This window comes from Setaria italica, chromosome III (genome assembly GCF_000263155.2).
Source record: "Setaria italica strain Yugu1 chromosome III, Setaria_italica_v2.0, whole genome shotgun sequence".
Taxonomy (NCBI): domain Eukaryota; kingdom Viridiplantae; phylum Streptophyta; class Magnoliopsida; order Poales; family Poaceae; genus Setaria; species Setaria italica.
This window is the reverse complement of record NC_028452.1, coordinates 23,247,297-23,260,322: the sequence shown is the minus strand read 5'-3', so window position 1 is coordinate 23,260,322 and position 13,026 is coordinate 23,247,297. Positions and strand designations below refer to the sequence as shown.

General features: G+C 42.9%; 2 protein-coding genes across 2 annotated transcripts; one reads left to right on the top strand and one right to left on the bottom strand.

Annotated features, from left to right (window-relative positions):
• Positions 1-1,238: 1,238 nt before the first annotated feature.
• LOC101775777 (RNA-binding protein BRN1) lies at positions 1,239-6,374 on the top strand. The gene is made up of 9 exons (XM_004962195.4): positions 1,239-1,634; positions 2,850-2,932; positions 3,524-3,575; positions 3,681-3,806; positions 3,914-3,996; positions 4,714-4,896; positions 5,271-5,610; positions 5,756-5,899; positions 5,983-6,374. The coding sequence occupies exons 1-9, from the start codon at positions 1,412-1,414 to the stop codon at positions 6,111-6,113; spliced, it is 1,365 nt and encodes a 454-aa protein (XP_004962252.1). The 5' UTR covers positions 1,239-1,411; the 3' UTR covers positions 6,114-6,374.
• A 197-nt stretch (positions 6,375-6,571) lies between these two features.
• On the bottom strand, positions 6,572-13,026 carry LOC101776177 (probable ribonuclease P/MRP protein subunit POP5). The gene is made up of 6 exons (XM_022825097.1): positions 12,756-13,026; positions 11,370-11,572; positions 11,130-11,267; positions 9,322-10,313; positions 7,430-8,077; positions 6,572-6,973 (listed from the first exon to the last, which is right to left on the bottom strand). Exons 2-4 carry the CDS (start codon positions 11,539-11,541, stop codon positions 10,165-10,167), a joined length of 459 nt encoding a protein of 152 aa, XP_022680832.1. The 5' UTR covers positions 11,542-11,572; positions 12,756-13,026; the 3' UTR covers positions 6,572-6,973; positions 7,430-8,077; positions 9,322-10,164.

Sequence of the window (13,026 nt, the reverse complement as noted above, 5' to 3'; positions counted from 1 at the left end):
AAATCATTGTTGAGGTCACATCTAAGCAATATATATATATATATATATATATATATATATATAGAGAGAGAGAGAGAGAGAGAGATGTATCTTTTGCACAGGTAATCCCTAGGAATAACTTTGTTTTCACCATCAACCTTATATGTATTCTCCCTTAGTAGAATTTGGGAAGAAAAAGCCTTTAGAAGGTTTACTTTGACCATAAATTTCTCTTATTACAATATTATTGTCAATTTCCACAATAGATGTCATGTTGCAATATTTATTTAATGTGTACGCCATATAAAAAAGGGAGTAACATGTATCACTCCTAATTTTGGTACCCCTAGCAGTTTTAGAGTGGTATATGCCAGCTCTCAGACAGGAGGTTTGAGAGGGAGAGTTTGAAGCCTTCGAATTGTCAAGTTTCTGCAATGCGTAGCTCATCTGTCCCTTTCCATAACAGCATGATTGGTGGAGAATCCGTCCCACGGTTAGCAATCTACAACAACTATTTTCACTGTCACCATTCACATTGGGGCACGGGATGAACACATGGAACCAACGATTATTTCACTCCCAACATTTACATAAATAGCATTAGTGACCATTCTTACCCCTAATAACTTTCTTACCGCATCATCTCATCTACTCTTGAGCCGAATGTGACCTCGGTAGGTACCAAATGGTGCTTTCAAATAGCTAATTAACTACGTAGCATGCTATTTTAGTTCATTTCTCCTTAATTAATTGCATGAGCTAAACTCAGGCTCATTTGTGTGATAATAATTTTTTAAAGCATTTGTGTGATAAATCATAAAAACGGATGTCTGAATCGAGCTTTACACTGATTCTGCCTAGACGCATTTTTCACAAAATTTCTCGATCATCTTACCACGAACATTGTCGTTATCCTTTGAGGCTTTGGGCCTGCCCCGTCGTCGTGCAACGTTAACGTTCCAGATAACTCCTAGCACTCGATAAATAAATAAAAACTGCAGGAGATTTTATTTAAATGGCAATGCTCCCAGAACCCAATTTAACCGGACATAGTTTTCGCTGCCCCCAGGATCGGGACAAGCCCTGACAGAAGAAGACGACAAAGGAGAGAGAGAGGGCAAGGAAACCGTTGGGAGGGGCTTGGGCCGCAGAGCGAGATCAATCACAGGCAGGCAACCGCACACCACGAGCACCGGTTTGTCCTCCGCTTCCTTCCTCTTCGTCACCCCACCCTCCCCATCATCATCACCACGCCACGCTAATTTAAAATCGCCATTTATTTACCAAGTATTAACCCCGCGGCTCCGTCTCCGTCCCCGCCCTTCCTTCCTCTCCTCCGCCCTGAGGCGACCAACCAACCAGCCCCCCCCTCCCGCGCGCAAACCCTAGCCCAGCCAGCCAGCCAGCCCGCCAGCCAGCTAGCGCCCGGCCAATGGCGGAGGACGGCGGCGACAGGGACCAGCAGCAGCAGGCGGCGGGGGGCGCCGGCGCCGGGGTGGCGGCGGCGGAGGGGCGCGGCAGGGAGAGCGTGAAGCTGTTCGTGGGGCAGGTGCCCAAGCAGATGACCGAGTCCGAGCTCGCCGCCATGTTCAGCCGCGTGGCGCTCGTCGACGAGGTCACCGTCATCCGCGACAGGGCCACTAGGGTCTCGCGAGGTAACGGATCCGTACGCCTCACCGCACCTCCGCGCGGGGATTTCCCTTCGCCCGCACCGCCAATGCGACTCCCGCGCGGGGCGGCTTCCCTCGGCGCGGGATCTGGGCCGCGGGTCGCTGAGGGGAAGCGGCGGAGACGGAGCTCCGGGGCTCCGTCGTCCGTACGTCGCTTTTCTATGGGGGGAGGATTTCCTTGCTCTCGGGGGGGCTCTCAGCTGGGCTCTGAGCTTGGTCCGGGGCAATGTCGCCGCAGAGCTCGAGTTGCCGCCTTCCTGTTCGCGGATGCTCCGGCGGGGTCGAAAGGCCTCGTGCTTTTCTGGGAATTGGTTGCTTGGTTGGCTGGCCATTCCTGTGCAATGCGGTTGGGAATTTCGCGCTTTCTGGGGGATTTTGCTACCTTTTGCGCTGAATTCGTGGTACTCTTGTTCTCTGTGGGCTCTGGAGGGATGCGACGCCGTGACGCGAGCTCCATGTGGTTGCGAGAAAGCCTTGGTCAACTTTGTCAAATTCTGATCCAGCGCGCCCCTAGTAAATTTTGTAGGCTTCTGGTCGTGCTATGTAAGGAGTTGCTGCGTTTGCTTGAAACTCCTCGTTTTTCTGCCATTTGAGCTCAGGGCATTTCCCCTTCAGTGTTTGTTTGCTTGAATTACTGGTTCTTGAGCCAAAGCTGGCATACGATGTTGCAAAATTCTGTGTGCTTATATTCAGTGCTCATCTTTTGATTTTTTTCGGTGTAGGGCTAGATCAGACTTTCCAGTTTTGGTTCCACTTGGCATACCTTGTGGTGCAAACTTAAGATTTGGTATTGTGTTGAATTCTTGCGATTTAGAGGAGTTGAGCTTCGATTCGAGCTGGTTGATTTCACTTGGCCCGCTGAATATAGGCTGTCTTTGGTGGCACAGACTAACTGGGAAGTGGGAACTGAACAAAGCTACATTTTCTCTACATGTGTTTTGGGTAAAATTTAGGGACAACTGAATTGCACACATGTTTGCTGCTTTTGAGGACGAAAAAAAAATTCATTGTTCTCGTAAAGGAATTCATTGCACACATGTTGTTCATGTGCAAAATTCAACTGGAATGCCATTTGGCATAAATTAAAAAATTTGATGCTATATAATGTGGATATTTAATCTGCAGATGGCAAGCTGCTAGCCTCCTACCCTTTTGTATCCTTAATTTGATCTTTGATCTAAGTGTACTGGAACTTTGCAGGTTGCTGCTTCCTGATCTGCCCATCAAGGGAGGAGGCGGACAAGGCAGTGACTGCATATCACAACAAGTGTACACTAACTGGGGTATGTGGTCATAACCCTGCTTGTTTCACCTATATTTTCCTGGGCGCAGTGTAGTGACCGATCCCTCTATAAGTTATCAACCCTGCTTGTTTCACCTCTATAATGCCTGTCTAGGTTATCTTCTTTGGGGTCCGGAATTATTGCAATGCTTTGAATTTTGCTTAACATATTGTGCCGAGCTGGTACTGTCTGTGTTCAAATCTATCTCCAAACTAATCAACTGCTTACATAGTAAACTTAGAGGTCTGAACTCAACACTAGCATTCCCATATTGTTGTTAGATGTCTAGTTTGAGCAGTCAATGGTAGAAGTGCAATTTAGGAATCTGAATAAATCAAAATAAAACTTGCCATTGCCGTTTGCCGATGCACTCTCTGACAGTGATATATTAACATGCTTCTAAGGATGGGAAATTTTTGAAATGCTTCAAAGAAAGTTTTAAGGGCCTCCATATAAAATTGCAACCAATCATTTAGGAATTATTTCAAATTCCTAACACAATTATTAAGTTATTATATTGTCAAACATCTTTTACTTCTCCCTGATGCTTTAAATGTTTCTTTTTCTCATCTTTTCTCTGTTTTAAACCAGGCATCAAGTCCATTGCAAGTAAAATATGCTGATGGAGAGTTGGAAAGATTGGGTATGAGGATCTCCAAAATTGTATCGTTTATAACAAATTTGTGCGTTGATCTTGGCTCAGTTATTTATCATTTCCACTGACATGTTTTTGTTGGGTTACTTCCAGAGCACAAGCTTTTTGTTGGAATGCTCCCGAAAAATGTAACAGATGCTGAAATGACTGATTTATTTTCACAATATGGGAATATCAAAGATTTGCAGATTTTGAGAGGTTCGCAGCAGGCAAGCAAAGGTATATTTATCTAGTGGCGACAGTAGATAGGGATGGAAGATCGATTGCTTATTCACTTTTATTACACTTTTCTGTACATTTAATTTCATCATCCGTGGATGTTGCAGCTGGCTGTGCCTTTCTGAAATATGAAACCAAGGAGCAAGCTGTAGCTGCAATAGAAGCTCTAAATGGAAAGCACAAGATAGAGGTTTGTTAGAACTAAGGATCCATTTTTCTTTTCCTGTTTGTGGTGGCAATATTTCACTCCACTTCTCCTGAAAACATCACATAACCCCACCTACTCTAAACTGGGTTTATGCAACCCAGTTTTCTTAAATCATAAGACTACTGCCACAACTCCACAAGCATGATCCAAATTGTTTTAGCGTAGTTAGCCCAAATCTTGCATTGGTATTAAGTGAATATTGCACTCGCTGTCAGTATCAGACAGAAGATGCTCAAACAAAGCAGCATGGGCCTTGCTAAATTTTAACATCGCCTTAGTTCAAAATTTTTATGTGTTGCTGACATGTAACCCCAGGCACCACTTATCGGCCACACATTGGTTAATATTTCCAATTTAAGACATCTTCTGATGGTACTGACTTGTGACTTCTGTCCTATTTTCCTAAATATTTAGAGCCAGCAATTCTGGATTCCACTTCGTTCATTACTTGAACATAATCTGATAGATTCAAGTAAAGTTATGCATGCTGGACTCCAGTCTTCTAGAGTAGCTCTTGCGTGCAGTTATTTTTTAGATAAAAGATATTTCCTTCATGGCATTTTGTCTTATGTTTGATGAAGATATTGATGCATACCATGAATCATTAATACCTTTGGCATCATGTGATTTTTGGATTATTGCTTCTAAAATTTCATGAGCAGTTACATAAACCTAACATGCCCTGTTCATTTTTGTTAGGGTTCAAGTGTTCCCTTGGTTGTGAAATGGGCTGATACCGAAAAGGAAAGACAGGCTCGAAAAGCACAAAAAGCTCAATTCCAGTCCTCTAACATGTTGAATGCAAATGCCATGCAGCAGACCTCATTGTTTGGAGCTTTACAGATGGGATATGTACCTCAGTACAATGGATTTGGCTACCAGGTAAATTATGCATAAAGATCTTGAGGTTGGTTAGTGCATGTTACATTGAGCGGCTAATTTGAGAAGTGTAGTAGTCCCAACTTGTTCTCAAGATAGCTCCATGACAATATTTCATATGCTGCTCCCACGCTCAACAGAAGTGAGCATTCTTTTGAATTGCAAAGTTTGCATCATCCTTATGTTCGTGCACTATAGGTCTATAACCAAAATAAGGATGCTACTTGAACTTTTCTTGGATTTTATAAAATATGCAATGACCGAAAAACTAAGTTATGCAGTATGGCAATATGCATGTAAAGTGCCTCTACAGCACTTCTTGTATTTAACTTGTTTGGCATTGTGGATGATAGCTCTACTTATATTGCTCTGTGCAGCCACAAGGAACCTATGGACTTATGCAGTACCCTCCTCTATCTCCTATGCAAAATCAAGCTGCCTTCCAGAACATGGTTCAGCCTGTTAATCAAGGAAGCTCAATCCGTGGAGCTAATTCCGAGCTTTCCCCTAATTCAGCTCCTAGATCATTTAATTCAACGCAGTTAGGAAGCCCCTATTCACCTTTGCCTGGCATGCAGTATCCTGGAGCGTATCCTGGTGGTGCTATTAACAATCGTCCTTTTGCAAATTCTCACAATCCAATCAAAGTTCAAAATTCAAATGCTAATTCACCCACGTCTTCGGGTGCCAGCAGCAATCCTGGTCCCCAGATAGAAGGTTTGCTGTCTTCTATACTCATGAGATTACTTATTTTAGTTTGTATAAGTTCTTAACTTTGTTTCTAACAGAAAAATTCTTATATTTGTTTAGATGCATCATTATTTGAAAATTTCTGTCTTAGAAATGGTTGTCACATGTACAGGTCCTCCTGGAGCCAACTTGTTCATATACCACATACCACAAGAATTTGGTGACCATGATCTTGCAAGTGCATTTCAGAGTTTTGGTAGAGTTTTGAGTGCTAAAGTTTTTGTAGACAAGGCGACTGGTGTTAGTAAATGCTTTGGTAACTAATTCTTCCTAGCTTGAATTTGGATGATAAGTCGTCTTGGAAACATGGCTTGCTAACTTATTCCTGAATCTGTACAGGTTTTGTAAGCTATGATTCTCCAGCTTCTGCACAAACTGCCATTAGTATGATGAATGGATTCCAATTAGGTGGTAAAAAATTGAAAGTACAGCTCAAGCGAGACAACAGCAAGCACAGTAAACCTTTCTGACAAAGCGACTCTGGTGTACGCTCACACGATCAGGAAAATCGGTACATATGTGTCATAATTGATCGTTACATTGTTTCATCTGGCCTCCCACCACACTGTTGTCAGTGTCGGCTCTTGTATCTTTGTTCAATTCACATTCTTGAAAACTGTCACATTGTGTATTTTCGTCGCAGCATAGTTGTAGCACTTGTACCATCAGACCCCTTGTACATCAGACATTAATTCATTCAATTGTTCTTTTATTTCTCCTTTCATGAACCATTTCATGTGTGAACAATTTTTTATTTCTGGCTTTTAAGTGTTTTCAGTGTATGCATCATCATTGACCTTGCGGAAGAATTTTCCTTTGCTCTGAATTTGGCTCTGCCCTGGTTTAGGTACATCCAGAGTTTTGGCTTATCTAGTTGTAGAAAGACTGCGCAAAGAGCTCAATTTCGAAGTTTTGCAGAGCGTATATCGGCCAAAGCAAAATCTCGTGCAAAACTGTATAAGCGTCTATACTGGATCCCACCATTTCTGTGTTTCGAGCACCGTTACAAAGCGAATGCAGGGCAAACACATGTGCAGCACACAAGGGCTTGCCGCATCTGGCTTTGGTCACTATACACATGCGCACAGATGCCCAGCAACTGCTTTATATCCCCGATCCATATTCACACGCTATCCAAGTATACACCATCACCTCCAGCTAGGGTATGTTATTCTGCGCCTACCACCGTCTCAGAACAGCAAATCTTCTGCCTGTTCTGGACTATATTTAGCTTAGATCGACCGCCTTCGTCATGGCAGACCCATCAGCATACACATGAGCAGTGCGAGGGCCCATTGCCATTGACAAGAATGCCTTTGGGTGGCATATGCTGCAATTGCACAAACAATATCCGGTTAGTACTTAGTAGCAAGAGAGGAAATGTCGATAGCGTTTGAAAAGGAGATACAAGGTAGCATTTGATGAGGTCCACATGGCTGTGACTCAAAGTTAGAGGAACTAGCATGGTGGCAAGGCTGACATAGTGAATGAAATGATTAGACACTTTGCACTATTGTAGTTCCATTCAATTCAATATGTCTAACCTATTGCTGGTAGCAAATTACTACGGTAAAAGTAGAAAAGTTTCACAGATTTGATATTCTTCTATTTCTTTTGACCGAAGATATTCTTCAAATCTGGCATAGAGCTACAAGAAAAAAGATATTTAATAAAAGTAACCACTAACTCCATAATCTTTATGTACAAGTATTGTTTTAAAATAATAGCACATGGTAGTTGAGGATATTCAAACAAGGACCAGCCGATCAAGGGAGAAGCAACTCACATGAATGAGGAGCAGGGGCTGCAGCTGGCGTTTGAGCAAGATGTCCATGAATGAGAGGTGCGGCATGCAAGTGGGGCTTCGCAAGTGCTGGAGAAGGAGCAGGGGCGCTATTGTGTCTCCTGGGATTATTAGGAGAGTGATGAACGGAAGGCAATGGACTAATGGATGGTGGTGGCACTGGACGAGGTGTGGTTGCAGGTGAAGCATAATGGTGGTTACTAGCTACTGGCTCAGCAGCTGGGGCTACAGGAGCTTTATTCTTTGACTTGCTGGTGTATCCATATGGAGAAGATGGGGATGGAGATCTATATTTGGGCTGTTGGACAGGAGAATGTACAGGAGCAGGAGATGGAGCAAAATGCTTCTTTTCCTCATGACTATTGTGATGGTGGTGGTGGTGGTGGTGAGGGTTATCTTGATAAGGCATAGGTGCTGGACTAGGTGCATTAGTACCACCCCCACTATGCCAAACACAGTGTGATTCAGTCCCAAGTTTCCTGAGGACGAATTAGCAATTGTTTGGGCCAACTGCTTCATCCTTGGAACGGATGGCTGGTGATTCCCAACTTCAAGAATAATGGAGGCCTGAACAATTGTTGGAGGAGCAACCGTTGAGCCTTTTGAATTTGTCAATTTGATGTAGAGGTTCTGCAAAGTACAAGAAAGGAGACTTGGTTGAACAACAAAATCTAATAGTGCACATTGAACTGGTGTGGCCTTTGCAGCATGTCATTTCTCCCAACCCAAATTTTCTTATGTCCAATAAACAAGAGTCATTACTCATTAGTCCTAAGGCAAGTAGTGAATGTGAACACCGAAAACTAAAATAGCAATGATCTCTCCTCATTCCTTATGCACTACACTACCACCAGTTACTGGCTTGCTAGAACATTTGTAATATATAGAGAAATATCATCTTTCATTGTTCTTTTTTAAATGCTTGCCCATGTTTTTTCTTCAAAAATGGCAACAAGTATCAGCTCAGTAACCAGCATAGTATTGACTATACGAGATAACCAGTACAAAAGCGCCCCAACCAGCAATTATATGATGACAAGTATTGGCACCTGTTCCTTGTATATGACACCTAGCAAACCCATTTTTAGAACATCACAACTTTCGTAAAAGTGCAAAGTTCTACAGTAACATCCTGTAGTCCATATATCTATGCTTGAATGTTCTCCTGTGCTGTTATATATGCACAAGTGCTCCCACATAGACCACTACTTGGCAGCGATTTATGCTATCGAGGCTACACCTGGTTCACGAAGGACAAAATGAGGCAAGCTACACTCCATCAAGTGCCAGTTACTCAAAAGTATAAGGAACATGCATACATGCATGCTTATAACAATTGCATGCCCACCAGGTCAAGGTCATAGAAATTAAACGTATGGTGCATGTACACATGCAATATGGAATATCTCAAGAAAGCCAAGTGAGCATAAAACAATGCTGAAATGAATGTCTCAAGGTTGCAAAGGCCATATATCAATAAAAGTAGGAGGCCGACATTATAGTAAAACAAGCTAACACACATCAGACAGAAAAGTGCAGGTCTGTACTGGAAGTGCAATCAAGAGAGCATTCAGCTTCGGGTGTCTACTAAATTTCAAGCACACAAAATACAGGTAACAAGTATAAGCTACCACTGATGAAAAAATGGAGTACACATCATTCTGCTTAGTCAAGGACACAAGTGAAAATCATCATAGTACTCACAGGTAAATGCCATATCTAAGCTTCAGGTTTGTTTCAATGTGGAGTCACTGGTTAGGACTATATATATATGATTGAGGGAAAAAAAAAACTCAACTTCAGTTGCAGAATTGCTAAGCTAAACTAGCTTGAGGCCTGACGTGAATGGCATGGAACAGGTCTGTGGAACTTACCTCGACATTTTCTCGAACAGCTTGCAGGCAGTGGAGCCAACGTGGTTGCTCCATGGAGTCATGGATTTCGATTGCTCGCAAGCCTCTCGTTCGAGCATGGCCTCATCCTGCCTGCAAGCCGCAGCACACAAAAGACAGACCAAACTTTTGAATCACGAGTTTAACGACACACCATGTAGAACCATGAATCGAGAGAGGCGAGGTCCGCGGGCGCCGCCGCCGCTCTCTCGTGCTGGTCGGATATGGGGAGAGGCGAGCTGCTGCTCTCCTCCGCATCGTCGCGTCCACCGAAGCAAGGAGCTCCATTGAGCACGCGCCGCCGATAGCTCGCGCAGCTCCCCCCGCTCTTCCCCGCGTTGCTGTGCCCACCAAATGTTTGGAGCGAGGGATTTGGAGGGGAGAGTGAGGGAATGCCCCATGATTTGGAGCGCGAGAGCGGGGAAGGGTGAGGGAGGCGACGCGTCGGAGCTGCAGCAGATCCGGCGATGAAACGAAGACGGTCTCACTGTGTTTCGTAGCGTTTCATCGGACCTGGTAACCGCGTCATGGGCGTTTCTCTCTCTTATCAGCAAATTGATGATGTGTTCTACAATTTAATATTCATGAAACTTCCCATGAAATCCCATTAAGACTGGCCTTAGGTATTCTTATGGGTCGTGTGAATTTAAAGTACATTTTTATGGGTCTGTTTATGTGGATCGCGGACACTTTAAGACGTGTGCAGCTTCAGCACTGAATGCTTAGGCCCTCGATTCTACACACCTCGCTGAATGTTTAATTTTCTTTCTTTCATCCATAGAAAAGAGATTGCTAGAGTCAAACAGGAGAACAAATACCAAATCATTAGCTCTCTAGCCCTCTAATTTTGTCAAAGCAGCTCTGTACACACTGGATGATATCTGGCGTGATACAATCACCGCCAGCCAACTTGTATTGCTCATATTTCGCTTCCTCGCACTCCATGGCAGCTGCCTTGCACGCCCTGATGCTTCCTAGAAAGTGAATGTGATGATCAGCTCAGCAGTGGCAGTGTGGCCTTAAAAAATAGCAGCCCTTTTACTTAAGGAAGCACTGATCATGGAGTTTAAGCAGGAAAAACACTGCGAAATGTAAATTTTTGAGTTCTACTTCTAAATGACGAATACTGTTTAGACAAACTCAACTTGTATTTGATATGTATGGTATAGATGCTATGCGACCTTCACCTATATGACATGAATAATGAATGCAGTTGTTCCATGGAATATCATAGAGAATATTGAAAAGAAACAGGCATACATCTCTTTTTTGAAAAATGCAACAGGATAGGTTACCCCTAATATAGTAAAAAGACAGGAAAAACAAGCCAATTGGACACAAAAGGATACAAAAAACATAAATTAAAATATCACATCAAGATTGAGACTAGCCATTCTGATATTTGAGGAAAATAACTATGTTTCGCTCAATGGGTAACCATGCTAATTTCATTTAAAGAATCTTAAGCTTGCAGACTTGTGGAACCAGGTTACACTATTAATAACCCAATCAGTTTTGCTTCAGCTCATTAGGATGATAACCTTCAGCGAAAAAGCATGCAACTCTCTTGATAGCTTTTTACAGTAGTTCATATACTGACATAAGATGGCCATATCAAATCCTTTCTAAATCGCATTTACTTCTAACTAATTCCCCATGTAGAAAAAGACAATACAAGAGACATCATTCAGATATTTCAGAGAAGATTCAGGGTTATTGGACACAATCAAACAACCGAGCAAAAATTACTGCAACCATGGTACTGTCATCAATCTGAGAGAACCACTCACCACTCACATCCAGCAGGTTGAATGATACTGGAATCTTTCCAATGGACCTGACCATTGTAATTGTGGTCCATACTTTCTGGTGGTCTTCACGTGACACTCGGACTATGCAAACCTTTGTTACAGGGTTAACATACTTCACTGAACATTGGCACATTTAGTACTTCTAAATTAAAATAGTCAGTATTAAACGCTAAACGCGCTATGGAAAATCCTGCACAGACAATTATTAGTATTTATTACCTTGCAATGATCCAAGAGATGCAGCTAGGCCACACTCCCCAAAGTTGAGTTGAATGCTGTCTCTGATTACTTTGGTTATATTGAACTGAGTGAGGATAACAGGATCAGATTCACCTCTGCCAACATCAATGAAGACCTCCATCACCATATACCTGTTCTTGAAGTGAACCATGATGACAGTATGCTTTCTTTCAGCAGTGATCCTGCACCCAGATGAAAGATCAATCAACACTCGTAATAAGGAGATCATCTTCAAGATAATCAGTGCATAGGATTATCTACTTGTTGCTCCTTTTTCCTAAACATAAAGTAACATGATATTTGTTAGCAATTTCAGCTCTCAATAAAGAAATAAAAATCAACATCCAGACATTGAGGGGAGGTGATTTCCGAAGTAAATTATGTTCATATATGTTAAAATTAAATACTTATATATGAAGATGTCGGCACCTATAAAACTAAAAGTAAGTAACCATATATCGACCTCCATTTACACCATATGAAAGACTATATATCTGCTCTCATCCCTACCACATAACCTTGCTAGACCAGTGCATGTATTTTCTTCTAAAAAGACTATTGATTCTTCATTTTTAGCTCGATAGAAAAGAAAATTCAAATAGGAATGAGAAGCTTTGGGAAGACAACTAGCACTCAAAGTTCCCGTCATAGATGACTTTCATGTGCTGGTGAGGAAATGTTCGGGGAATATTGTGTGTAGACAAATGTTCAGAATCTAAACTCAAATGGTGGAATTTGTGATGTTGAGAGGTTGCAGAAAGCTGAAAATAAACAGGGTTCAGTGCGCATGTGCCAAGGAACCATAATTTAACTTTGCACCTTTTCAGCCTTTTGAGTAATTTTCCTTCTACTATGCATCCACTTAATTGTTGAAGCTCACTGCTTAGTACAGGTTGTGCAGCATACTAACTCATATGAATGTAAAGTAAACACAGCAGGACATTAATGAATATCCTTGTGCCCTTGGAATGGGTTGCATGTGGAAGGAGATGTCTCCAACATTTACTTGTGAAGGTATTGGTCATTGTATCCGTATGTAATGCAACACCTAGAATGTTACAAGTGGTTTGTACTTTTGTTCAAAGAAAGAGCATTACAAGAGGCTGCCTTTAATCTTAAGCGACAGAATTTACTGTTGGGGCGACGCTCTTTGCATCGAGTCAGTATGATTGTCTGCAAATTAACTTGCAATGTATAAAGTGCAGAATGGTCTTAGCATTTACTAGTGAGGCATTCTACTAAAGAAAAAGATAATTCCTAGTTCATCCTGGTTGGCTACTATCCCAAATTCACCCGTCCTGAAAATTGGCCGCTGATACCAAGCTCGATAGCATAATCGGATAAGGCGGGCCTTACGGAACTGACCTGTATCAATGGTCGTGGAGACGTGGAGTGGAGACTGGAGCGGAGATTAACGGGTCAGCAGTTGCCGGCTCTTGCGAGTCCACTCTGGTGACCGGCTACGTAGGCCGCGTGGAGGATCTGACCGGTGTACGGGAGTTGGGGGACGGCGGGCGGAGCGTCTCGCTAGCGGCGGCGGGGGCGGCGGCGTTAGGTAGGAACCATGCCCGGAGCCAGCTCCCAAGAGAGAGGAGAAGCGTCGTCGGGCAGCCGAGAGCCGATGAACGAAGGCCAA

Bases quoted from the DNA above. Each gene is read 5' to 3' on its own strand.
- LOC101775777 (XM_004962195.4), top strand. From the start codon at position 1,412: ATGGCGGAGGACGGCGGCGACAGGGACCAGCAGCAGCAGGCGGCGGGG. The intron at 2,933-3,523 runs GTATGTGGTCAT...GTTTTAAACCAG, and splicing joins ACAAGTGTACACTAACTGGG to GCATCAAGTCCATTGCAAGT. The intron at 5,611-5,755 runs GTTTGCTGTCTT...TCACATGTACAG, and splicing joins TCCTGGTCCCCAGATAGAAG to GTCCTCCTGGAGCCAACTTG.
- LOC101776177 (XM_022825097.1), bottom strand. From the start codon at position 11,541: ATGGTTCACTTCAAGAACAGGTATATGGTGATGGAGGTCTTCATTGAT. The intron at 11,268-11,369 runs GTAATAAATACT...GCCAATGTTCAG, and splicing joins ATCTCTTGGATCATTGCAAG to TGAAGTATGTTAACCCTGTA. The intron at 10,314-11,129 runs GTGAGTGGTTCT...TTCACTTTCTAG, and splicing joins CAACCTGCTGGATGTGAGTG to GAAGCATCAGGGCGTGCAAG.